Below are 27,904 nucleotides of genomic sequence, written 5' to 3'. Positions count from 1 at the left end.
AAGTGTTTGGACAAAAGTGCTTATGATATGAATTTTAGGATTAAAAGAATAAAAAAAGATAGTTTGGGAATTTAGTTAAAATATAAGGGATATAAAAGTAATTTCCATGGTCAAAGAAAATAACTTTAAGCACTTTGGAAAAAAAATTAGGAATTCTAACTTTTCATTTTTGACTGACTTTAAGAACTTTATGACTTAAAATCAGCATTAGACAAACACGTTCAAAAGCTAAAAAGGGGCTTTAAGTTGGTTTTGACCAACTTAAAGCCAATCCAAACGGGCTCTTAAAATAATATATACGATGACATAAATAATAGATTGTATTGCTGATGATTAATTTGCATCTAATGCAAATGAAACTTATAAGATAATCTAAACTTGTATTTTCAAACATGCGAACTAATTTTGGAAAATGATCTTTTAAATTTTTAAATGTAAATTTTATTTATCGCAACATTAGATGACAAATATTATCAAATTATGAACCCAAATTTTAAAATACCTTAAAATGGTAAGAGTAAATAAACAAAAGAAAAGCTTATTTGATCATTCCATATATTAATGACACTATTTAATATACGTAAATGGTAATCACTTTTAATGAGTAATTAAGCATTATTTTGATTCATAATTTTAATCCTACAAACAAATATATCGTATAAATTGATCTTGTTATTATTAAAAAAGTAAATAAAAAATAAAAATATCATCCAAATCTATCTCGTAATACATGAAAAGAAGTTTCTTCCCTCGGTAATAAATAGATTAATTAAACTAAAGATTATCTAGAAAATCTTAGAAACTAAAATATAGTGAAAGTTACTTAAAAAAACTGAAGAGGGGCCTTTAAAATTTAATAATCTAATCTAGAAGAAGTAAGACAACAAAAAAGGAACCTTCTGTCCGTAAATTTTCTTCTATCTTACACTTACACCCCCTATCTTTCTTCAATCATTTCATTCTCATCCTCCTTCTATCACCGCCTCTCTCTCTCTCTCTCTCTCTCTCACCCTCTACGCTGTAGCACGCAATTCCTCCGCCATCTGCAGCCGTTCTCCGATCTACCTCATGACCTCTACCCTCCCTTCCTCCTCTCCTTGGCCCGATACAAACCCTTTCGTTTCCCCTCACATGTCGGAAAATTCTCCTCGAACTGATTCCGATGATCGTTCCTCTTTCTCTGACCTGTCCGATATCTCAGCTGCCGTAACTGACGCCGTTGATGATGATCGACGTTCTCAAACCTCGGTTACCTCCCCCACTACTGCCGCCGCCACTAGCGTGAACCCTAGCCCTAATTCTATTTCTCTTCCCGTTGATTCCTCTCCTCCGAATGTCCTCTACCTCTCCTTCAACCAGGATTACGGATGCTTTGCGGCGGGCACCGATCGCGGGTTCCGGATCTACAACTGTGATCCGCTCCGTGAGATTTTCCGCCGCGATTTTACCGGCAATTCTAATGGTGGAGGTGGAATTGGTGTTGTTCAGATGCTTTTTCGGTGCAATATTTTGGCGTTGGTTGGCGGAGGTCCGGAACCTCAGTATCCCTTAAATAAGGTGATGATATGGGATGATCATCAATCTAGGTGCATCGGTGAGCTATCGTTTCGATCCGAGGTGAAATCTGTTAGGCTTAGAAGGGATAGAATTGTGGTTGTATTGGCCCAGAAGATATTTGTTTACAACTTCTCGGATTTGAAACTGTTACATCAGATTGAGACAGTGGCAAACCCCAAGGGTTTGTGTGAGGTGTCACAGGTATCGGGATCAATGGTTCTGGTTTGTCCGGGTCTACAGAAGGGTCAGGTGAGAGTGGAACATTATGCATCTAAGAGGACCAAGTTTATAATGGCACATGACTCGAGGATTGTGTGTTTTGCTCTCACAAATGATGGGAGGTTGCTGGCTACTTCTAGCAGTAAAGGGACTCTTGTCAGAGTGTTCAATACTTTAGATGGATCTTTGGTCCAAGAGGTATACACTTGCTCTGAATTAATGGCCATACTTTGTTGAATGGTTTTGTTTACATGGTTAATATGTTGATGCCAAATTTCCGGTAGAGAAAGTAATCCAAGGTGTATTGGGTATAGGGAAAAATGCTTTTCATGGAAAATGTGTTCCTAAGAAAAAAGTTTTATCTGGATAGTTGTCCGATGTTTGGCTGGGTAATAAAGTATGTGACAAATGGTAATTGTACAACAAAGAGCAGACGGTGTAAGGATAGTGTTTTGGTACTACTTTTAGATACTATAGGTTGACAATAATGTCTTAGTATTATTCAAGCAACTGATGTGAAGTAGGAACTAGGATATTACAAAAGAAAAATGAAGTCCACTTGTACCTTCTTTTGGTGGGTGACAATTTTCACAACGGTAGGAATACATGCAAACATTTTCTACATTTCAAGTAATCAAGGTAGCCAAACATTGAAAAGTTATTTCCAGAAAAGCATTTTCCGTCATACTCCACAGACACCATAAGATTGACGGTGCTTTCTTCCAAATGAACTGCTGCCTCTACATTTCTTACATGGGGATCTCAAGTATTTTTCTTGTAGCCCTTGGACCTCTCATAGGCATGTTTAGTGAACTTAACCTTCTGCAAAGTTTTTAGAAACCATGACATACAGCTAGGGTAGTTTTTCTGGCTAATAAGCTCAACACGTGTGGAGTTTATCCGAAATGGAACTTGACTGGTTTTCCAATAGCTGTCTTATGGGTGCAACATCAGCAAAGATCGTTGAAATGAAACTATTGCGCTCATAAGCCAGATATTGATTGCCTTAACATACATGGGTCTCTTAAGTCTAGATGTTTTGTCCTTTTGTTAGATGGTACTATTGCTTCCCTGTGAATGGTAAGGGCAGTTTTTTGGACTTTGTTAGCTCCCTGATTTTAGTTTAAACTTTACTGTAATGGAGCTTAACATCTTTTGTAACCTTTTGCCCACATAACATCTTCCTGATCCTTTTCAATGATTACTATTTACTTCATCAAAAAAAAAACTTACATGGGATGGTTTTAACTGTCAATACTTTCCCTTTTTCCCTCACGTACCTCCGAAGACTGTAAAGTTACAGTTTTTCTAGGTACTGGTTCTGTTATAGTCTCAGCATGCACCTTGATTCTATCCCTTTGTTTATCAACTACCAGACCTATCAACTGGCAACTAATGTTGTTCTCTGCTAAGTAAAAAGATAAGTGAGGAAGTGGATTAAGGTTGGTATTATTTCAAGGAGTTACTTTTCAATCTCATGATAATTTTATTTTAATGCATGCATATCTTCTAGTTTCTAGATAATCAGTTTTCCTTTTTATTTCTTGTGATGTAAAGATTTCTCTTTACGGTGTCATATTATTTGTAGACTGCTTTACTATATGAATAGAATTACAAAGATGATGTATTTTCTAATTTTCTAGAGAATCAGTTTGCCTTAGTAGCTGCTTGTTTTTGGCAAAACCAAATAATTTGTTCATTGTAAGACTTTCCTGAGATTTGGTGTTTCCATCTTCATATATATGTTTTGATGAAGTTAGCCTATCAAAAAGGACAAGGAAAGTTGCCTCCATGTACTTGAGAAAAATTTGGGCAACTTCACAACCAGTCTACCTAAAAGTATGAAAAAGATGAAAAGTAGGTTGATGTCTTACTTAATGCTAGTTACACAGTATTCATGCATGAATCATCATCAAAATATTAGTATGTCCTTCCAATGCTTATGGTCTCTTCCTCTTTTGAAGAACTAGCAAGTAGCAACTATGTCAAATTATTTGCACTGAGACTGTGCATCAGGCATAAATAATCATTTACATGCATTGCTTATGCCTTCTATTGATACCATTTCACTGAAGATTTTGAATGCCATTTGATTTCCAATGAACGGCCTGGTGTGTTATTGGCTTATTGCTAACAACTGCCACTTTGGAAATGGAATGTAAGCTCTGGTCTTTGATCTTAAGCATGTTTTTTGTTGTTTAATACAGGTCAGGAGAGGCGCAGATAGAGCAGAAATTTATAGCCTTGCTTTTTCTCCAACTGCACAATGGCTAGCTGTTTCCAGTGATAAAGGAACTGTCCATGTGTTCAATCTAAAGGTTGATTCAGCAGCTTTAGGTGTTGATAGACCAAGAGGGGCATCTGAGTCAAATGCTACATCTCCATCAGCTGTGTCTCATCTCTCTTTCATAAGAGGTAATGGCCCTGTTATATTCTTGTCTTTAGTTAGTCGACTCTAAATGCAAATCTTCCCGAGGAAGTGTATGATATTTATAGTATGAAAGGTGAGTTTAGTTATTCAGAGAACTCCATGAAGTGCAAGCATCTGTTTGTTATAATCGCCTACTTTCAGTTAAACTCTTTCACAAACATGCATCAAATTTTCCATAGAGGCCTTCTGTTGCTTCAACTTCCGTGTGTAGCTCTGATATGTTATTATAACATTTTCTAAATTTTGACGCACAGAAAAAAGGGTTAACTTTCCTCCTTAGATACAGGATTGCCACCAGTGATATCAGTTGAACATTTTAATCATAAATGAAGAGAAATATTTGTTTTTGGCCTACAAAAATGAATTGAAGTGTCTCCTTTTATAACATATTAAGGTTTTACGTGACGTGGTTCACTCAATTCAATATTGTATTAGAGTAAGTTGAAATCTTGGGTCTGAGTCTTACTACCACTCGCTTAACAAGAATATATCCACGTTATTGCCACAAAGAAGGAATCAGGTTGCACGTGAGGGGGCATATTGCAGACCTATATATTAACGAAAAGTATCCCCCCTCAAAAAGTTTTTAAGTTATTTGGTTTTCATAAATTAATGGTATGGACTATGGAAAGTATAAAATGAGCAATATTATGTGTAGTAATTCATCATGGAATCTTTCTTGGAAACAATGTGTGGAATCACTCATCCAGCTCTGTTTACTGATTATCTTACTGTTCAGCTCCTCATGGCATATGCTCTTATTAAATTGGAGGAGGAATAGGTGGCTTCAGAATGTTGTTAAAGCTGAATAAAAGAAATATGGATGGGAACTTTTTCCAAGTCTTGGCCTAAAGTTCCCCTTTGGCATCGGAAGGTTGTGTATCTTTGGAATGTGTCCTAAAATCCCTGTAATGATCAGCCAGCTACCTGCCCACTAGAGACTAGGAAATGAAGTTCCTCCTTAGGGTGTGTATGGTATGGAGGAAATTTTCATATTTTCCCATGTTTGGTTGGACAAAATTTTTGGACGGCATTTTCTCTAGGAAAACAAGTTCCTTAAAAAATGAGGAAAATGACTTCCTTAATGGAAGTAGGGAAAACAAGTTCTATCAGTAACATTTTGTGTTTATGGTATCCTCCTCACCCACTCGACGCCCCCAACCCTTGGATGGACGTTCCTTTGTGTCACATGGAACTGTTCACTTAAGTATAGTTCCCTGCATTTACAATTATTAATTCTCTGCTATAGCTGCGATGTTTCAACACAAGGAATTTTTAAGGCAATTTTTAAGAATTGGACAGAAGACACCGATGCTATACCTGTTTGGGTCTAAAATTTGTTCGAACTGGAAATCTGATAGGGGTTGTTGGCCTCAACAGTTGAATCGTGCTGTCTACTAGAAAATGTAGGAATTTGTTGTTTTAAGTATGATCATTTCAAAGAATTTGATGAAAGGTAAGTAATCTGAAAGATAAATAATGCTTAAAAAACCAAGCGTTGCATGAAATTCAGCATATTTGCAACCCTAGAATACAACATCTTTCTTAGTTCGAAGAACTTTCAAATCCTAGAGCTGAAGCGTGTGCAGTTAATTTTGAAACATATTTTGCTGCCGTCATATGGTTCAGATTCTAGGAAGAGGTTCTTGCAATATCAATCTTTTCTTGGTTTATTTTTGAGATGACACTGACTGTAGGTTTCTGTTGAACAGTCTGAATAGGTCCTTCGGTTTTGTAATTTTGTCGCCCAATATACTCGGGACAGAATTTCTTGGAGAAATTGCAAATGAACTAGTTGGAGAGTTTTGTCAGTAATTCAATATTTTAAGCTTATTGACAGACCTTTGTGGTGTTTTTCCATGCAGGTGTGCTACCGAAGTATTTCAGCTCTGAGTGGTCTGTGGCGCAGTTCCGCTTGCAAGAAGGTCTGCAGCACATTGTGGCCTTTGGTCACCAGAAGAATACAGTTGTGATTCTTGGAATGGATGGCAGGTAAGGTTGTCGATGTGTAGTCTTCATGTCTTTTTTTAATGTAGTCCCAACTTTTGTGACAAGTGAATCACATATTTGGAAGTTCAACTATTAATGCTTTGATGAATTGGAAATGCAGTTTCTACCGATGCCAGTATGATGCAGCAACTGGTGGGGAGATGTCCCTGTTGGAACATCATAGTTTCTTGAAGTCTGAGGAGAATTTCTAACTTGGGAAGCTAGCTTGGTGCATGCTACAGTTCTCTTTGCTACCCTATTTCTTGTGTGGCTTTTGTTTTTACTGTATCTATTTATAAATTCGCAGGTGGACATTGGTAATGACTGTAAATATGCATACATCATCCCAAAAAAAAAAAGATGTACATATATAAGATGTGAACAGGTCGACTTTTGTAACAACCTTCTGGCTGTATATAGGTTACTGCTGTGTCATCGTAGAACTGAAGTATTGTTATGGGCATGTCTGTCATCGTAGTGCTGAAGTATCTATTTAGTTATTTGTCTGGCTCCCTACTTCTGTTTTTCTATAAAATCTATGGCCAGTAATGGTTTCTGCCGACAGATCATCGTACACACTTAATTTGACACTTCCTAGAAGTTTAATACAAACATGGAATGTTGACATCAGGGAATGGCTGTTTAATACTACCGTCAATTATATAGTGACTGCCGGTCCAGCGAGTTCCCATTTTTTTATACATCTCAACTATGAAATACCTTCAATTTTCTAGTCTACAATCTCGGAGAAGATGCAAACTTCTTACATTTTAGCCGGAAATAAAGGTAGAGACGTCTATAATCCCAAGGGACTTATTAAACAGGAGAGCTAAAGCCTAGTGAATGAAAATATAGGAAGGTGATGACTAATAATTTTAAACCAAACTGGACTAGCAGTCATGACAGATCTACCAAAAAAGTGCCTCATGTGCTTAGAGGAGCCAACTTTAACAAAATAATAAAATCCATCTCTGAGTGTATACCATACAAATGGCACTCTAGCAGAAATACTAAGCAGGAATTGTTTGGAAAATTGTTCTTCACCTTCTCTGCTTGCAACAAATTAATGAATTGTGTTATTTCTTCTCTTTTTCTCCTTTTAGAATGTACTTGGTGAACACTAACTTATGGCTCTGCAAGGAACTTTGTACCACCTTTATACCACCAACAAGCATCCCATAAAATAAAATTGGATGGAGTTGCTAAAGATGCCTCTAGTGGCAGCCTTTTTTCTGTTTTCACCACTTTGGAAGAGGCACCACCTCTTGTTTCGTCTATCTTGGCAGCTGACCAACGTGGAGAAGCAAAACAAAGATGCATACCAGCTGCATGCATGGTTTCTAATAGCATAGGCTCTAGTAATGCTACAGTCGAACATAGTAATGTCGCTTTTTGCGCTGCTCCAATTACTAACTTTTTGTGTAACAATGACCTATTGGGTCAGGACAGGCAACAAGAGCCCCAGAGTAAGAACCTGGCAATAATCCATGGTCTGATTTACAAGATCAGATTAATGGTCCAAAAGGTGCTAGATAAAGGATCTGCACTTACAGACAAACAAATTGAAGGAGTGCTACAAAAGGGGTCTAGCATAGTTCTTTCATTAATATCTACTCTAACTAGCACATCTATAGCAAAACAGAGATATGGCTGGCACTTCGTGATACAATAGACGTATCTGTACTGCATACTTATACGCTTCCAGACAGATACTTAGACGCATATGAATCTATTTTATACAGGTAGCAAATGGTACTTCTTAATCTAATATGTATATAAGGACAGTTACATACTTACATTGTTCCTCATATTTAGAGTGCAATAGCATCTAATTTCCAAGATATAGAGGAGGACAAATTATTCAAAATAAGCAGCAGTTTAGCTCCTCAATAAGCTTGCCTAGGAAGCAAAAGAAATGCCTCCACAGTTGCATTGGATGCGAAATCTTCTCCAGAGAGAACGTGTTCATTTCCTTTTTGCTGATTGCAATGCTGGTATCTTGTTAAGAAACGAAGGATCCTCCGCAATAAGGTCTTTCAGTAACTCTATTGTAGTTGCATCAAATGAGAAGTTCGTCCCAGGAAATTCATTTCCTGCAAGAAAGCCTTTGTTTCACTAAATTTCATATCTTTAGCTTCATCAAATAACCCTTCACAAAATCCATTGATCATTATATTACTCCATTTGTTATCACATTAGGATGCAAACCTATAAAAATCTTCGTTGTAATCCCCTGCCCCCAACTAAAAAAGATAGAGAGAGAGAAAGAGAGACAATAGCAATACAACAAAGCAACTATAGAACTCACTTCCTGCTGGAACATTCTTTTATCCAGTTAAATATCCCGACAAATAGTTGCTTTTCAACTAAGAAATATATCTCCCCAAACGAGGGATGAAATAAACATCAGAGGGCACTAAGATTCTACAGGGGATAGGCGAAAACAAGATGGTAGTTGCGTAGAGCAATATTATCTGTTATGGTAGTTTGATCATCAAAACTTGCACTTTTTAAGGGGATATCACACCTGGATAGAGGACCACAGAGAAGATGCAAACAATGATAAGGAGGTTGCTAGTGTTAATGGAATGCCCAAGGCCACAACATTGTAACAAGCATTCCTGCAATGGAAGGGAAGGAAGAAATATCAAGGAGCAGATATCACTCTACTCTGTCAAGGAATATTGTGGTTTCATAAAAAGTAACTGATGAGATTGGACTAAATGAAAAACAGCACTCTACTACATTTTGCTGTCTAAATTACACCTTTACTGAGGGTAAACTGAGCAGTGCTAGAAACAACAATGACACACTATTCACCTACAACTGACCTTCCATCGTCAAAAACTCTTCAAAAAAAAATGAAAGAGCAAATTCACATTAATTCTAAGAAAAGCTAAATTGGACATATGAATCCGCTTTGTGTACAAAATTAGAATGTTCACCAAACTATCAAATCAGCATCCATGCCTTTTACTTTTCCATTTACCATGATTTTATGACTTTCGATGTTGTAACCTTGACAAGCCACGGCAATACAGAAGTTTCAGCTATGTGTAAATACTACTACCAAAGCACACAATGATTAGGACAAAAACGAAAAAAGACAGTAAGATAGAAAAAGAGATATTTTCTATTATATTTCCAAGCACATTACACCAAAGTTTTCAAAGCATAACAGAAATCTACGTCCTACTACCAGAAGTACCGATAAACTAGACAAAAGATTGGTGCATATTTAACCGAGCGATTAAACTTCTAAACGATAGCCTTATGCCTTCTTTGGTGACTTTGTTGCCCTGGGTGTAGATGCCTTCTCCTCGGAAGCTGTAGATTTCTTAGGCAACAGAACTGGGTTAATGTTAGGAAGAACACCTCCACTTGCAATGGTAACACCAGCCAACAATTTTCCCAGCTCTTCATCGTTCCTCACTGCCAAAAGCACATGCCTAGGAATGATTCTGGTCTTCTTGTTATCTCTTGCCGCATTTCCAGCCAACTCCAACACCTGTAAAATAAAAACCCCACAAATCAATACAAAATCTACAGAAAATTACGGATCTGAGAAGAAACAAATTAGGTTTATCATTTTATATTATTTTAGTACCTCGGCAGCAAGGTATTCAAGAACAGCAGCTAGATAAATTGGAGCACCAGATCCTACACGCTGGGCATAACGACCCTTCTTCAAGAAACGAGCAATACGACCAACAGGAAACTGAAGACCAGCTTTGATTGATTTGGTTACAGACTTCTTCCTTGGGCCACCCTTTCTTCCTCCGGCACCTTTGGTTGTCTTAGTAGCATCCATTGCTCTGAATTTCTGTGTGAATAAAAAGCTTAAAGAGAAGAAGAAGCTTTGAGTATTTCGATTGAGATTTGAATTGCTGATGAAAGAAATGAATCAAGGAGTTTATTATTTATAGGGAAGATATGAGATTGCCACGCTGGCGATCCGCGTGAGGAGCATCTATTTTTAACGATGCCGATTCATTTCTTTCAATTTGATCTTACGGTTATAAAAAGCTGAAAGGACAGCGATCCTTGGTTAACGCGAATAGCCAATCATTTATTGACACGCATTTGTGTTTAGTTGAGTTAGCAGACTAAGAGATAAAACCGCGCCCGGGGAATTTGAATTTTCCTGAATTTTTATTTGTGCTACTAGTTGCGAATTCGTGAAAACTTTCTTATTCCTAAATAGGATAATTATATTCCTAATAAGCCCTATTCTATCTAGTTACACATTTAATTAAGTAAATCCTAATCAATGATCATGAACTGATCTTCAAGAAAAGCCTCGAAATGTGAATCTAAATCATGAATTAATTTATTTTAGGTGTTTTTAAGTTAAAATAAATTTTAAACCTGTTTTATAATATTTCGATAAAATAAATCAAAATACATAAGTTAAAATTTATAACTTATGACTTTTAGCTTATAAATTCATCCAAACATGCTCCTAACATGTTATGTAAATATCGAACCTAGTTGGTTGTTATAATATTGCTTCTATTTTTATTTATTTAGTCTGACTATTATTATTATTTGATAGATAGTGAATTTATTAACAACATTCAAACAGGTTTTGATAATGAAAAATGAGAACCGGATTTACTTGATGGATGGTGCAGTAGGCCGACGTGGAAAACTGGACAAATCCTTATAGGAGTCAAAAACATAGAAATAAGAAAAGATGGCACAAGATAAATCCTTATACGAGTCAAAAACGCAGAAATAAGGAAATAGGGCACAGTAGGACTCCTATAAGGAGAAGTAATAAAATTAAAGTTACACTTTACTTGAAGGACTCAACTAGGTCCTCAAAAACCAATGTTATAAAAGGAAAAGGCCGCACAAAGAATTACTTGGCTTTGCAAATCCGAAATCGAATTTCTCAAGCAAAAGGCAAGGCAGAGTCCAAGAGCAAAACATCGAAGAAAGAAAAACTAGAGTTGGGTTTTCTTTCTGAAAGATAATTCATGTGTTTGAACTCTACTTAAAAATATTATTGAGTTATAATTTTCTAAGGTAGAAAGTGAGGCTTGTAACAAGAAGTGGGTTTGACTTTCTTGATTATTGAGTTGTAATTTAAAACCGCTCTTTGAAAGTTAATGAAGTTTGGTGGAAATCTTACGTGGTGTAGTTTGTGTTTTTTTTTTCTTGAGCAAGAAGGTTTTCCACAATAAATTTTATGTCTTGTGTTTACTGTTTACGTTCGTATTAATCATTTAAGAACCTGATTTTTGAAATCGTTAGGTGGTATAGATTTCTATAGAATTGAATATCTAATTGAGCAATTTAGCTCATGCCTTTCAAATAGTGGGGGAGAAGAACTTGTTGGTTTACATTATTTAGTTTACTTTACTAAAAAGATTGAAGTATTAACATAGTCTAATATAGTATAATGAAAAGAAAAAAAAATAGATACAACTCAACATAGATGGAACCATCTAATGTCTAAAGCCTCTATCGCAGGAGAGGTGCTAAAACATGTCTCTAGTTATATCTAACATAAGGAATATAAATCTGAATAGAGTTTAATATGAACGTCCTCGGAACATGAGGACTGACAAATACTGTGAAGCTGATAAAAGTCTGTACTAACCATGGATCTAAGGAGAAGTGTCGTGACCTATATTATGAAACAATATGGAAAAGGTATGCGATCGGTATTCGAAATGTACTAATTATGAGAAGAGATGCATAAATATGAGGAAAAATAGCATAATAAGTCTGAAGCATGATAATGCAATGACCAAGCTAAAATATGATAATTAATCTGACGAATCTAAGTTAAAAACATAATACACGATCAATGCAACAATCGCGAGAAAATCATAAGCTTAACAGAACATAAGTGAGAATCATAGGTCTTTTTGAGAGATACTGTTAACCGACATAAATTATGTGAGCTATAACATGAAGTCTAGTGTCTTCCCGTTATCAAAAAGAGATTGTCCTGCTTGCTAGGTAAGGACCATGAACATGATCTATTTGTGGATCCACTAAGTTACTAAGGAATCACGCCTCGACTAACGTGTGACCCTTTCTCCTATGGTGGCGCGTAGTTATGGGACAAAGGGATTGCTACTAAAGAACTCCGTCTCTATTAACGAGTGTACCTTCATCCCAAAGTCTTCTCGGTGTTAAGTAAACTTTCAATGGAATATCATACATAAACATATAGTAGTCTTTGCAAATGGTAAGAATCTAGTAATACCAAGTTCATCCTAACATATTTGAATCATAAGAATAACCCCTTTAACATATCATAATTTCATAACATCTTTATAAAAGACACTTATCTAAAGCATCTAGATCATGATAAACTTTTCATATAAACCATGAAAATCCTTTATGATTAACATATTTCAATTTGAAACAACCTTGTTTTCATAAAAACATACTTGATACTTTATCTAAAAGCATCTTTAAATCACAGTTTATTCAATCATGATGCATCATAATCTCAAAACATAATTTATAATAATGCATAGGTTCATGAGAAAACCATTGAAAACATGTAATTTAGATTGAATCATGCACACTGAGATCAATGAGAATGAATGAACCCAATGCATGCTCATGAAAATCCTAGGTTTTTGGAAGAAATCATAAAGAAAATTTGAAGATTCTTTGGGGGCTCCATGGATGAAAATTCCACACACCACAACTCAAAGATAGCTCTTCAACGGAGACTTGAAGCTCGAAGGACTCTATATTACCTTGGGAGAGAATCGGAGAAGAAGACCTTGAGAGAGTTTTGAAGTTTTTTCAATGAAAGAGAGGGAACGAGGGAATATTGAAAGGTAAAAATAGTTATAGGACTTAGGAATAGTATAGAAACGACATAATTCAGGGATTAAAAGGGTAGAAAACGATTGAAATAACCTCAGAAAATAACGTCCGGAGTAACTATATGGACCCACCTACGAACCATAGGTCCTCCTACGGACTATCCCGATCGTCCGTAGGTCATTTAATGAGACCCCAAAATTCTAGACCAAAACCACGAACCCCTCTACGGTCCGTAGATCTCTCTACGTCCCATAGACCCTTCTCGTCTTGTTGAAGCCCAAAACGTGGGTCATTTAATGAGACCCCAAAATTCTAGACCAAAACCACGAACCCCTCTACGGTCCGTAGATCTCTCTACGTCCCATAGACCCTTCTCGTCTTGTTGAAGCCCAAAACCAACTCTCTAAATTTCAGTCTACGAAACAATTTCTCTGACAATGAAGATTAATTTCACGCGTATTGCCACTAATCTTAAAAGAATTTTGGGAGCGTGACATTCACGTGATACGTCTCTCCCCCCTCTCCCCGTGGTGTTTCAATATGAAAAGATTATAATTCAGAGGTAACACAAAGTCCCATGTATTAGTATAAAAATTACAAAACATATATACTTTAGAGGTGGATTGAATGACGTTTTTTTCAAAATTGAAATCAAATTTAAAACTGAACACACATATTAATTGATTAATCATAAGTAAGCGATATATTGAACACAAATATACATTATTTAACTATGTTTTAATTATAAAAATTTTTAGTAATAAAAAACGCTTGTTATGTACACACAACCAGCAAGAAGATCCACAGTGGATAAATTTCACAATTGATCACTTATACATGGTGGCAAAAATATTTCCCTTGAAACCTTTAATTTAGGCGGGGCAAAGGAGGAGATCCAATTTCCGTTTCTTTGACACTAGGGTTTTCACTCTTCTTCGTCTCCGTAGAAAGGTAATCAACTGCATTGAATCTTTTGTTTATTCAATTCTTGTTGGAAAATCAGCATTGAATCAAGAAAACTGAAATACTTTTCGACCTTAAAAACAGTCAATGTAGCTGTAAACGACTTCTTTTTTCCCATGTTAACAAATTTTCAATTTGTTTCATTGTATTTACATAAGAAATTAAGAACAAATGTTGTTGGAAAAAGTAATACAATTAGTGTAATGGGGAATATCACTTGGCGATAATTGGGAAATTATGTAAATAAAAGGTCTTTTGTGAGAACTTCTTGTTAATTTAATTCTTGATTGAAGTTAGAGAATTATTAGATTATCAGTGTTATTTTTAAGTGATTGCAGCATTGAATAAGGAAAACTGAAACACTTTCTGACATTAAATTTTTTCTTGTTAATTCTATTCTTGATTGAAGTTAGAGAATTATTAGATTATCAGTACACTTTCTGACCTTAAATTTTTCTTGTTAATTCAATTCTTGATTGAAGTTAGAGATTTATTAGATTACCAGTCTTATTTTCAATTGATTGCAGCATTGAATCAGGAAAACTGAGACACTTTCGGACCTTAAATTTTTTCTTGCTGTTCAATTCTTGATTGAAGTTAGAGAATTATTAGATTATCAGTGTTATTTTCAAGTGATTGGAGCATTGAATCAGGAAAACTGAAAAACTTTCCGACCTTAAAAATTAGCGTTGTGTTTGCAAGTCCCCCAAAGCAATCGATGTTCCGAAGTTTTCAATTTGTTTGATTGTAGTTCAATGTGGACTCTCTGACTTTTCTGTGTATGTGTACTCTTAGCTGCAGGCCCGCATCATTCTTGAAACAATTATTACAGTATGGACCCAGACCAAGTTGTTGCTGAATTGGTTGGAATGGGATTTGAGTTTTCTGATATTACCAATGCTGTAGAAGTTGTGGGTCCATCAATTGATAGTGTGATTGATTTTCTACTCGATGATTCTCGAAGAAACACTGCGAGTGCATCAACTAGTAATGCATGTTTCAGCAACCGTGCTGGTACGCTGGGAAAAAGAGGCTCCTCTTCTTCTTCGTGTTCTGCAGGCAAAATACGGCAATCAAGCATAAACGAATTCATTCAATCAGCAGGTAGACCTAAAAGAAGCAAGACAATGAATACGTTGGATATGTCTCAATCAGAAGTCTTGCAAAGAGATACCAGAGATCGAAATGTGCATCCTCCTCTAGAGGATTCTGATCTTCACATTGCAACTGAAAAAGCTGTATTATCATCGTATTGCAAAGATGAAGACATTGGACCAGATTGGCAAAAGAAGGTCAAGAATTTGTTGCAGAAGCACTTTGGATTTTCATTGTTGAAGGATTTTCAGAAAGAAGCTCTGGAGGCTTGGTTAACTCACCAAGACTGTCTTGTTCTTGCAGCAACAGGATCAGGTATTATCCCCTCACACTTTTTTCTTCTTCGCCATTCTCTCCCTTCCAGTAAAATGTGATTTTCGGTGTCTGAGAGTTATGTTTCTGTAGGGAAATCTTTGTGTTTTCAGATTCCAGCATTGCTGACTGGGAAGGTTGTCGTTGTTATATCACCGTTGATTAGCTTGATGCACGATCAGTGTTTGAAGTTAGCAAAACATGGTGTTTCTGCTTGCTTCCTTGGATCTGGTCAAGTTGATCGAAGTGTTGAACAAAAAGCAATGGCAGGCATGTATAGCATCATTTATATATGCCCTGAGACAATTCTAAGGTATTAGCATGTTGATATTTTGAATTGTACTTCAAGGATAGTATTGGCTGTTGTTTGACAGATGAGTTTCCTGTTTTTTTTTTCTTTTCTTTCAGACTCATAAAACCCCTCCAAAGCCTTGCAGAAAGTCGTGGAATCGCTCTATTTGCAGTTGATGAAGTTCATTGTGTTTCTAAGTGGGGTCATGATTTTCGACCAGATTACAGGTTTATATTCTTTTATTTGTTTGATAAATCAAACTGCTATTATTTGGAATTGGTCAAAAATTTTCAGCACTGAGTAAGTCCTTTGATATAGATGAATCCTATAGCCTCTTTTCTTAGAGTGCAAAAAAATAAGAACAAACTTCTTAACCTTCCATACAGTTTACATACCATAAGGACCATGCCAACTACAGTCCTTGCAGAACCGGTCACATTGGGTGTGGGGTGGGGTGGGCTCACCTTCCAAATTCTGGTTCTATGTTTGTTTAGGCACTTGATCATTCAAAAGAATGTTACCACTAACTTTTAGGCTTTAGAGATGACACACACAAACAACAGAAATAACACATAAGCTGCTAAACTACTGTCAAATGCCACGTTTCTTACTTCTTCTGAGTTTGCTAGCGGTAACAACATTATTCGGTGCATCGTCCCAATGAAATGAGAAACTCTAATCGGAACTCATTACAAGAGTGCCAAACAGTCTTTTGGAGTCCACCACTGTCATCAACCACAAATAGGATAACTCTGACCTTCCATTTGGTGTTTCCTCTTCTTTGATTTCACCACATGGAGTTCCCTGAAAATCCAACAGAAATCATTATAGGCTATCAGATAGTGCAACCTTTTGATCTAGGGGTTCAGGGTTCTTGTTTCGATGCTGAAACCCACCTGGGAGGGCCTCATTCTGCTTTTCTTTTCAGCCAGATGATAGTTCTTTCCGTCTACTCTTTCTGTGAAAGAACTCCTTATCATCAGAAGCCAGCGACATAAATATATGTACACATTAAGTAGGGAGGTTAGAGAGATAATTATCAGCATGAGTTTTACCCCACTTTGAACCTAGTCTGTGAAGTAGAGGTAGCAAGGTGGATAAATGTTCCGTAAGTAAGATGTAAATGGTTGCTGCTATTCTATCACAAAAGCTACTTTCACATTTTCTCATTAATCCCCCACCTTTAGCCTGAGGAAGTCACAGACAACCCAATCATTTTGATGAAGCCTGCATCTTAAAATACACAAAGGCGGAAATTGTGAACTTCAGAGAGGCATAAGCACTGCAGAATTATACACCCGAAACTTCCTGATATTCTTTATTATTCTTCAGGAAATAGCAAATGTTCTTGCACTTGAAGCTCAAGGAGCCTCTGTGTTTCTGTTGCTACTGACAAGCAAATATCAACTTTTTTCTCCTCATTAATCTAGCAACACACCATAACAGCTTTCTTAAGTTCCTTGAGTTTTGTTATCATTCTGTTGTGAAGATAGTGCTTGCACCATAGACGTGGTGTTTTGTTAGACCAGGCTATCAAATTACACGCGACTCTAGTATGTCCCATTTATTTCCAGTTGTTTCTCTTATTCAATTACAGGGACTGCTTTACCAGTTGAGCGTAGATATGACACTTAATACATCATGCTTGTTAACTTATAAGAAAATACCAGTATGTCCCATTTATTTCCAGTTGTTTCTCTTATTCAATTACAGGGACTAATTTACCAGTTGAGCGTAGATATGACATTTAATTCATCATGCTTATTAACTTATAAGAAAATACCATGCATATGACTAGACAAACTCTTCAAAGTATATCTCTTATCAACTCTGCTCTAGCCAAGCAAACGCTGCAGGAAAATATTGACACAAATTTTCCATGTATCATAGGCGATTATCTGTTCTGAGAGAGAACTTTAGAATGGATACCATGAAGTTTCTGAAGTTTGACATTCCGATCATGGCACTGACTGCTACTGCCACTACTCGTGTTCGAGAAGACATTCTGCAGTCATTGCACTTGTCAAAGGCGACACAAATTGTTCTCACTTCTTTTTTCCGGCCAAATCTCCGATTTTTAGTAAGTTAATCTACACTGTGCTACGGAATTTTTTTGGTTTGGTATTCCTTGTATGTCCTGCATTTGCATTTGCTGCAATGTTTCATTCTTCTCTTTCTTTCTCTTACTTTTTCCTTAATTTTGTTTGGTGTGTGGGGTGGGGGGATGTTTGAGAACACACTTATTTATTGTTAATAATCCATACACCATTGAATCTTCCATGAAGGTTAATTCTTCAGAGAACTCAATTCTTAAAATTGTGATATTATGTTTGCCAATCAATTACACCCTGTATTCACACTCAAGAACTAAATTACTACTTTCTTTGACTAGTTATGGTATTTAATTTAGATCCTTAATCTTTGTGTCACTTTATTTCTGCTGCATAATACCATGAAAGGGCTATACTGCATACTAATAAAGTTTCCAGTGAGTGTTTTTTAGTTTTATTTTTGCTACAGTATTATTGTGAACAGTAGAAGGATAAAGTCTTCATTCTCTGTACATATGCTGATAGAAATAATGGTAAATCACTTCATTTCTGATGCTTGTAGGTGAAACACTCTAAAACATCATCTTTAGCATCCTACAAGAAGGATTTTCATGACTTGATAAGCATTTATTCCAGAAAAGGAAAGTCTTCCTCAAAAAATAAGTTAATGTCTACAAATCTGGAGAACTCTGAAAGCTCTGATAATGCTTCCAATGTGTGCATGGATGAACATAATGGGATCAATGAGGTTAATGTAGATGATGTTGAGGGGGATGCTGTTTCTGAGAGTGACAATGAAGTATCTTCTCCTGGGAGATATGGTTTAGATTCATTTAAGGATAGACAATTGTCTGTTGAGTATCTGGAAGATGAGTGTGATGTTGTGCAAGATGTTGATGATTTGGATGGTAAAACTCTTCTTTGGGTGAAAAGATCCGTTTTAACTGTACAAATCCAATTTAAGAGAGAATTTGATTGACCCCATCTTCCATGACAGTAAAGATTACACAGCCAATAACTCGATCTGTTACCAAAGTCCAAAAGCCACTGCAGAGACCTTGGAAATTATTTTGTGTAAACATAGAGAATTTTGGAAAATTTTAATAGTAGTTACCTTAGTGTGGATTGAAATAATTCCTTTTGTTTACTTTTGTCGTAGCTGCAGCAGTACTTTTATCTACATTCTAAAGTGTTTTAAGTTTCAATTCACTCACTTGCAACAATCACTGGACAATCTATCGTCACATCGGTGCAAGATTGTTTAGTATGAGATTTCAAGTGTATATAACCTTAGCTTGAGATAGATATGGCTTATCCCTGGTAATTGATAGAAGAAAAAACCTTGCATAATCTTATGTTATGACACAACTCTCTTAATACATGATTAAAAGACCACATAAGATAAAAGTATCTCATCCCACTCTTTCTTGCATTCTCAAACTTGACCTTTTTGTGTCATGGATAGTCTCTTCATTTCTTAAAACCAAATAAGGGAAATACTTTTTGTGGGTTTTCCTTAGCCTCTAACTGGCAATGTTGCAGCTTAAGTAAAGACTTCATCTTCTCGTCCAGGGTACTCTTTAGGGGTTTCCTTAATTTCTCATTTGGCTACCTAGAATGTAAATTTATTATTTTAAATCGTAAGCTTGGTCTTTTACTCCTATAATTTACGTTATGAATTCAAATGAATTATACTGATGTTAATAATTGCTGCAGTTTCTTGTGGTGAATTTAGTGGAAAACTACCGTTGAAAGGTTGTTGTGGTTTTCTGTTGCACAAAACTCCTGATCTGGCCAATGATCCAGAAGAAAGAGCAAAGCTTCGACACAAACCGTTGGAGGACGGACCAACAATAATCTATGCCCCAACTAGGAAAGAAACACTGAGTATATCAAAATTTCTTTCTAAATTTGGGATCAAGGCTGCTGCTTACAATGCTAAGGTTATATATATCCAACCAGTTAAAGTCTATTATATTGCTCTCCCTCTGATTTTGTTGATGTTGAGTTTATTTCGCCACCAAATTATAATTGTTTGAAGGACTTCAGATATTTTTGCATGGCCTCATGATGTAAGAGCATGTCTTTAGGATGCAGAATATTATAGTTGTGAAAGTGGACTAAAGGTGATCATAAGCATGCTGTTCAATTGTTTTGCTTTCATGTAATTTGGTATATCTTGTCACTATGAGGCCGTTTAGATTGGCTTATAAGCTGTTTTCAGCTTTTTTTGAGTGTTTCGCTGGCCAACTTAAAGTCATTTTGTGCTTAAAATAAGCCCCAATAAATAGTTGGGTTTATTTGGATGAACTTATTTTAAGCAGTTTTTAAGTTGAAAACAGCTTATAAGTCAAAAAAAAAGTTGGCCTGCACCTACTTTTTTTTTTTTTTTTACTTATAAGCAGTTTTCAACTTATAAGCTGCTTAAAAATAAGTCAATCCAAACATGCTATATTATATTATGTGGTAGATGTCTTCTTCATTAGAGTCAAGGTCTAAAAATTTCATAGCCCAAGCCTTTCGACATATTGTCCGCTTTTGCTCAACAGACCTTACAAATCGGTCTCTTAGGCTATACCACCATCGAATCTAACATGCGTACCATCCTAACTTATGCTATGTCTTATGTAACACTTCACTCTTTTCTCCCTTTTTGATGTGAGATTTGCCTTAAGTGTCATATGTACCCCTTATTCGGAAGCTTGCTAATCTAGAAACTTGCCGATCCTTTTCGTTGACTCGTCCTCATCAACTCGCCCTCCGTTATGAGTGTCCCGGGAGGGTGCCTCCTTACAACTTAGCATCCTTGCTAATTTGCCCCATCATTGTACTTTGGGAACTTGGCTCTGATGTCATAGTTGGTACAACATAAGACCGTGGCACATATTGTGCGCTTTGGCTTAACAAAACCCACAGATTTCTCATTGACAACACTATCATTGAGCCAAAAAGCGCGCATACCATGTGAACTTGTGCTATGGCTTGTATAGCACTTCTCTCATTTTTCAAACTTTTCAACGTGAGATTTGCCTATGGTGTCATATGTAACCCTTTTTCAGCAGCTTGGCAACATAGAAGCCTTCCAACTCTTTCTCTTTGACCCACCCGCATCAGCCCCCACCCTCCGTCCTGGGCGTTACAAAAAATGATGCTGTTTAGGAGTGAAGTTGCTAGATATACTCTTCCTTGTCGATTGAGCAGTAATGTTTGCTCTTTCTCTTTTCAGTTGCCAAAATCACATCTGAGGCAGGTGCATAGGGAATTTCACGAGAACACTCTGCAGGTAAAACTAAGTGATGTGTTGATAGAGTAATGTTAACAAACATTTTGTATCTTATTTAACAGGTTATTGCATATCTGTAGGTCTTTGATCCTTTGCATTCAATATTCAATATTTTGGAGTGATATGCGCATATTCCTTCATGTTCATGAAGAGGAAATTCATCGTTGAACCTATTGTCCTCATTTTTGTGTGAATCAAGTTTGATCAATCTCTAAATCCTCATATCATATGCTTTATAGGTTATTTATCCGAACTTGGTTCAGTTGAGGATTCATATGCTGAACCTTACTAGTTTGGCATTGAGGCATAGTAGTAGTAGTAGTAGTTGGTTGAATTAGTTTCGGTGTTATTCAATCTCTATACTGTCTGATACAATATACTAATAGATGATTCTATTATAAGATGGTTGAGAGAAGTATTGAAAACACCCCTAAACTCGGTGCGAATTATTAGTTTCATCCCCGAACTATGGATAACTGAACTTTAAATACACCCCCGATCTTGCAACATGAGTGAAATACCCCCTTAAATTCTTGCCAAGTTTAGGAGTGTTTTAAACACTCCTCTCTGCTTTTTATTAAGGGTCCCATGCTTCTACAAGAGTTTGAGATCACTTTCTATGTCATGTGGCAGATGGGGGTGTATCTAAGTTTATTTAGTCAAGTAAAGGGTTGTTTTTAAGCTTGTCAATAGTTCGGGGACGAAACTAATAATTTGCGCCAAGTTTAGGGGTGTTTTCAATACTTCTCTATAAGATGGTTTGTTCATTTAGAATATATTGTGGTATCTGAATCTAGGTTGACTCCAATTATTTAATTCCTACCCAATGCTTATGAAAAGAATTTTTTAAAAATAATTTCTTAGTGAACTTCACTTATAAAAAAGATTCAATTGTTTTCTGAATTGCCCTTTTACATCGTCATTAAATGTTATTGATAAGAGGCCACAAAGACGTCTGCAACATGGAATGATGATCTTACAGTCCTGTTTCACGAATCACGAGTGGTTATCATATCTGGAAACTGTCTTCAAGTCAGGACAGTATGATTTTCCTATTCTATTTTGTTTTGATTGAACTGTCATAAATAAGTCGTAATGATTTGAAAATATTTTCTGTTGTATATTTCTTTTCAACACAGACTATCATTTTTTTTACAATTGTTGATAGTTGGTATAATAAGATGAATCCAGTGCAAAGGTTTTCTGCTAAATCTTTTACCAAGGCCAGTGATTTTTAAGCATGCTGCATGCCTGCATCCACTTTAACTCTTTGATAAAATAGTATCTTCAAGATATCCTGACAGCAGATAGGCAATTTTCTTGAGTTTAAAGTTGTTTACTCACATTTTGGTTTACACTTGTTTATTAATTAATTGAGGCATTGTACTTTCTGGTATTCAGGTAATTGTCGCAACAATTGCCTTTGGGATGGGCATTGACAAGTTGAATGTGCGAAGGATCATCCACTATGGTTGGCCCCAGGTGCAATTATTCAGCTAGATTTCCTTAATATCTTTTGTTTAACTACGTCTGTTTACTCATGTGAATGAACTCTATGGAAATCTGGAGCACCTTCTTATTTTGTCTTTCTTCTTTAGCAATATGATTGTGCATATGTTTATATGTGTAGTTAAGAAGCACTATGTTAAAGGACCTGTTTGAACTATTTTCTTTTAGTTTTCTTTTTGTTACTATTTCAGTTATGCTTCTTGGTCAAGCTATTGTAACCTTTACAGAGTCTGGAGGCTTATTATCAAGAGGCTGGTCGAGCTGGTCGGGATGGAAAAGTAGCAGAGTGTGGTCAGTTAATTTGATTCTTTTTTATCTGTGGTTTATTTGTCATAATCTTGAGAAGAATCATTCTACTTTAAAGTGAACAAAATGTTATCCACTGGTTCATCATTTGTAGTAATGTTTGGGATTGTGAGATGAGCAATTTCCCAACTGATGCACGAGATCAGTTTCTCGGAGAAAAATAACCTAGAATGGGCCTTAAAGCAGTGCTGTTTTTAGCAAAACTGGAAGTTCTATGATAGAATTCAAAGGCTAAGTACATAATTCCTTTGAATACTTAAATATTGTGAATTTGTAGTGATGGAAAACGGTTATGAAACCTCTTAATTCTAATCTAACATGGATTCTAATTTGACGTCCACAGAAATTTTGGCATAATTACATTTCATTGTTTCACCTTTTCTAGTCTGTTTGACATTTTTATGAAGTGTTTGACTTCAAAAGCTTAGGAGCTTATCCTAGAATCATATAAAAAAAATGCCAAACATCATAGGGTCAAAATGGTTCTCATTACAAAAAGTTAAATGAATGTATGACAAAGTGTCTTCTTGAAGGTACTTAGTTTAGAAAGAAAAGTAGACATAATAATGACACAGGTAACGATTAAGGAAGAAGTTGATGATAGGATTTTAGTGCACTTACTAGGAAAATAGATATGGTGAAAAGAAATCTGACATTGTCAAAGTATTACTATATGAATAGCTTTGGTGATAAGGAATCTCATGCCTTCTCCTTGGTTTAGCAGAGTTTAACATCCAGTGCATAAAGTTTGGTTTTGATACACTTACACCAAATGCTCTCTTATTCAACTTAAACTATTCAGAAGAGTCATGTTTATCTGGTAGATCTGAGACATTGGCTTCCAAGAGGCACTACATGTATTTTTAAGCTGTTTGATTTCTTGTGAAACAGTTCTGTATGCAAACTTGTCAAGAACACCAACGCTTCTACCAAGTCAAAGAAGTGAGGAGCAGACAAAACAAGCATATAAGATGTTATCTGATTGCTTCAGGTTGTAAGATAATCATTAATTGAACGACTTAAATTAGTACTTTGGTTTCCATCTTATGTGTTGGTTATGTTCAACAGATATGGAATGAACACTTCTTGCTGTAGAGCCAAGTCACTTGTGGAGTACTTTGGCGAGCACTTTCTTTTGGAGAAATGTCTTGTGTATGTCAAGACACACTGGCTATTGTGCTTTCTTTTTTCTTCCTTACAAGCTGCTTCATGTCAAGGATGTGTGCTTGTGCTTTTCTGTTAGATTTCTTCCACTTTCCCTCTCGGGGTGGGTGTGGAGGCAAAGAATGTCCACATCACTGTTAATGAGCTATTAGTTTGTTTCTAATATTTGATTCCTCTTAAGTTAGTCTCTAAATTGAGGTTTCAGGTACTCGTTTTATCACAGAACATGCCACATAAAAGAGATTCATTTGTAGCAGTTTGAAGTTAAATGACTTCCTATGCATGTAAAGATGTGCCAAATGCATCCCATTGCTAATATCTTTTTCAATTCATGCTTACTGATGTTTGCCTTTATCTTCTGAGTAAAGTTAATTTTTGCTCAAGAAACTGCATGTTTATCATAGGTTTTTCTTACTTGCAATGAGTTCACTTTCTTAGTTTATGTCATCTACCTGGTACATAATGCTCAGGTGTGATATATGCATCAAAGGACCACCTGAAAAACAGAATTTAAAGGCTGAGGCGATGATCTTCTTGCAAGTTGTTGCTACTCATTGTGTGAGTACGTCTGCCATCTTACATTTGCTTGCGCTCCTTTGTACTTTGTCATCTCATTTTGGCATTGCTGGTCATTGTTAATCCTTTCTGGCGCAGAGAAATTTTGCAGACATCTCCTATGGTGGTTATGAAGGGAGACTTGGTGAGAGGCCAAACATCAAGGCTTTAGTCAGCAGAATAAGGGAACAGGTACTTGTTCTGCTTAGTGCCCTCTCTTTCTCTCTCCCTCTTATCCCTTGCTATTTGCTAGTTTGATGTGCATTCCCCATTGAAAATTCTCAGTGAAGGCCCTTTAAGAAAGCATGTCTACCAAGGGATATGGCAAAGAATCTACAAATTTTCTTTCAATTTGAATGAGCTTCTTGTTACCAGTTATTTTTCATGCACTGCCAATAGAGTTCTCTGGAGATATATCATGTTTGTAATTTGGATTGCTCTCGAAGAGCTTTCTTCAAAATCCTTTTTGACATCAATCATATGTTGGGATGCTTATAATAATCTGCAATTCCCGTCTTTTGGTGTAAAGCTACTGGTCATACTGAAAATAGCTTCAACTTGTCGAGCAGCTGTCCTACAGCTACATGTTACTCCTACTCTAATAAGTTTGTGTTTGAATTTTGCTCATCTCCGAAGTGCCACTTTTCTTTTAGAGAAAACATTGTCTATCCGCTGTGCATTAATTCTGGTATGCTATACCTCTTTAAAATTACTCATTTTGTAGAAAGTACCTTTAAGTTACTCATTTTGTAGAAAGTACCTTTAAGTTACCCGTTTTGTAGAAAGTACCTTTAAGTTACTCATTATTCTTGTAAATTCTTGTACTTATTGAGAATGATATTTATATCTACTTTTGGATCCAATCTTTCCACTAGCATATAACGTCAACTCCACTCTTCTATTTTGTGTTCAACTAATGCAAGAGAATTACCAGATATTTCTTTTATTTAAATTGATCTTTTTTGTTGTTTTCCAACACTTTTACAACATTGTTGCTAAGACTCTTTTGTATTTATCTTTTCCTATTGCAACTCTAATCTTGTCATTTTGTCTTCTGTGTATTTTGTTGTAGTATCAACAATTTAGTGCAAGTGACCTCTTGTGGTGGAGAGGTCTTGCGCGACTGTTGGAAGTTGAAGGATTTATTAGGGAGGGAGATGACATGGTAAGCTTTCTGCATAGTAACCTTAGTTATTTCATATAAGGTTTTACGACTAAGTTTTGGCACTATGTTTCTCAAATCCATCCAATCTTTGTTTGCTTTTATGATATCCTTCTCATTTTATACTTTACTGTATTATGGATTAAGTTAGTCATGCTGTTCTCGGTGCTGAAAACTAGGATCTTAGCAACATGTACGACGTGGCAGGGAGTGGAAACAAATACTTGAAATCCTTTCTAATTTGCTATTATTGGTCTAATGATGGTTCTGTTAGTATATTCTATTTTTGTAAGTCAATAAGTTTCAAATCAAGTTGGTGTCAAAAAATAGTACCCTTATGTACGCATTATATATATTGCGCTCAATTTTTATTAAATACAAGATGCTCATTGAATGCAAGATGCGTGCATGACTTTGCTGGAGTCATACATTATCTTCCACCCAGTTTGACCAACTATCTATACAATACGCTATTTTTCTGTCATACCAAAAATACAAGTGAAATAGAAAAAATCTTCTAATACTTTCTCCGTCATTCTCACTATTATGAAACATTCTCCTATTTGTACCTATTCCGTCCATTCCATATTTGTCTTTCATGTTGCCTTCCTTTCATTGCCTATCCTCTCTAATACGTAATTGTTTCCTCCACTGTCTGTGATAATACCCAACAGATGTTAAGAAATGAGAATGCAACACTCCGTAGTTGTAAAGCCAACCTGTGATGCAACAAAAGATGATTACTCTTCTCCAGATTCTTTGCACATACAACGCCAGCTCACAAATATCCTCCTCTTTCTTGTGTTGTCCGCTGTTAAAATTGCATCTCGCACTGCACACCAAACAAAGGAAGTTGCTTCGGAAATTTGGTGTTCCAAGCCTTTTCCCACTTATTGCTATTATTATCTCCCATTTCTGACAACTCTAGATGATAGGTTTCAACGGTACTTAGCATCCACCCCCTCCATGTCAGTTTATCCTCATCCTTGGTTGGATAATTATACATTTTCTGAAAATGAAGGTAGTATTGTTATTATAATTTGAAATGTCCTAGATACGGGTTTTTTGAAAATTAAGAAAAGAGGTCAAGGGTTTTGGGACAAAGCAAAAAGAAAATAGATGATTTTAATGGAATAGACGGTGTTATGATAAGATTATCTTAGCAGACAGTTTCAAACTACTGTAACTTTCCTGGGAGACAAGACATATAATTCCCTTTTGCTTTGTTCATACTATATTTGAGATTTGCTTGTTTTATCCATCTGTTTCTGCTTGATGGAGAATGAGGAAAGATAGAACTAGTCAAACGCGTGAAAGTTTGATTTTAAAAACAGCTGTTGTTTCTTTAGAACTATGGTTTCTTGACAATATTGGTATAATAATGCCTATTAGAAATAGTAATTGTTATGCTTTCCTGCATCTCTGGCTGTATAGTTTCTTCTGGAAGGGTGGATATAGGTTTTCATTTGGTGCCTTATGTTCCACTTTCTTTATGTTATGTTGCCTCTAAAATCTATCTTGAACTGGTGGTATGTTTGTATGTTGTTATTTTCAATGCTATGGATGATCATTTATGGCGAATGTTACAGACCCGTGTGCAGATAAAATACCCAGAAGTAACAGAACGTGGAAGGCAGTTCCTGAGTTGTGAAACAGAGCAGCCATTTCATGTTTATCCTGAAGCAGATATGTTGCTGTCTATGAGAAGCCCCAAGTCCTTTTCCAGTTTTGCTGAATGGGGAAAAGGGTGGGCTGATCCCGAGATCCGTCACCAACGTTTGCAAAGAAAACGAACTTGGAAATCTCCAAGAAAACGAAAATCACGTAAACGTCAGCCTGATTCTAATACAGTTCGAGGAAGATTGACTGCCAAGCTATCAAAAAAGTGACACAAATGTGAACTATTGAACTGGTTAAAAAGACTTCGACGCTAGTGAGGATTGAGACAAATCAGCCATTATTTATTCGTCCATTATGTTCTGGTTGTGATTGATGGATCCTTTTAAGATGTCATGTTTGTTTTTGTTTATTTTTAATCTGAATTTAGTCCCAACCCTGTTAATATAACAATAGTATAGCCAATGTAATTTCATACGTGGGATCTGGTATAGGCAACCTTGCCCCTACTTTGTGAAGAGATGCATTCTGACTTGAAATGCACGAGGCCCTGAAGCAAAGATCATAAAGAAAGAGACGGGCTGAGAAAGTGTTAACA

General features: G+C 36.1%; 3 protein-coding genes across 5 annotated transcripts; 2 read left to right on the top strand and 1 right to left on the bottom strand.

Annotated features, from left to right (window-relative positions):
• Nucleotides 1–919: 919 nt before the first annotated feature.
• Nucleotides 920–6,760, top strand: LOC129886165 (autophagy-related protein 18a). The gene is made up of 4 exons (XM_055960737.1): nucleotides 920–1,974; nucleotides 3,984–4,191; nucleotides 6,073–6,199; nucleotides 6,318–6,760. The coding sequence occupies exons 1-4, from the start codon at nucleotides 1,069–1,071 to the stop codon at nucleotides 6,406–6,408; spliced, it is 1,332 nt and encodes a 443-aa protein (XP_055816712.1). The 5' UTR covers nucleotides 920–1,068; the 3' UTR covers nucleotides 6,409–6,760.
• A 2,551-nt stretch (nucleotides 6,761–9,311) lies between these two features.
• Nucleotides 9,312–10,096, bottom strand: LOC129886164 (histone H2A.1). The gene is made up of 2 exons (XM_055960735.1): nucleotides 9,804–10,096; nucleotides 9,312–9,704 (listed from the first exon to the last, which is right to left on the bottom strand). Exons 1-2 carry the CDS (start codon nucleotides 10,005–10,007, stop codon nucleotides 9,468–9,470), a joined length of 441 nt encoding a protein of 146 aa, XP_055816710.1. The 5' UTR covers nucleotides 10,008–10,096; the 3' UTR covers nucleotides 9,312–9,467.
• Nucleotides 10,097–13,765: 3,669 nt separating this feature from the next.
• LOC129886163 (ATP-dependent DNA helicase Q-like SIM) lies at nucleotides 13,766–27,797 on the top strand. 3 transcript variants are annotated; one of them, XM_055960732.1, is made up of 16 exons: nucleotides 13,766–13,948; nucleotides 14,762–15,370; nucleotides 15,461–15,680; nucleotides 15,776–15,886; nucleotides 17,550–17,739; nucleotides 18,273–18,618; nucleotides 19,427–19,653; nucleotides 20,937–20,993; nucleotides 22,395–22,475; nucleotides 22,730–22,793; nucleotides 23,700–23,799; nucleotides 23,877–23,960; nucleotides 24,443–24,530; nucleotides 24,627–24,719; nucleotides 25,600–25,692; nucleotides 27,279–27,797. In XM_055960732.1, the coding sequence occupies exons 2-16, from the start codon at nucleotides 14,794–14,796 to the stop codon at nucleotides 27,576–27,578; spliced, it is 2,631 nt and encodes an 876-aa protein (XP_055816707.1). In that variant the 5' UTR covers nucleotides 13,766–13,948; nucleotides 14,762–14,793; the 3' UTR covers nucleotides 27,579–27,797. The 3 variants fall into 3 exon arrangements, with proteins under 3 accessions (XP_055816707.1, XP_055816708.1, XP_055816709.1); XM_055960733.1 differs by having other exon boundaries at nucleotides 14,756–15,370; XM_055960734.1 differs by lacking the exons at nucleotides 25,600–25,692; nucleotides 27,279–27,797 and having other exon boundaries at nucleotides 24,443–24,534; nucleotides 24,627–24,716.
• The last annotated feature ends 107 nt before the right edge of the window (nucleotides 27,798–27,904 follow it).

This window comes from Solanum dulcamara, chromosome 4 (assembly GCF_947179165.1).
Source record: "Solanum dulcamara chromosome 4, daSolDulc1.2, whole genome shotgun sequence".
NCBI classification, from domain to species: Eukaryota; Viridiplantae; Streptophyta; class Magnoliopsida; order Solanales; family Solanaceae; genus Solanum; species Solanum dulcamara.
This window is presented reverse-complemented; position numbering and strand designations above follow the sequence as displayed.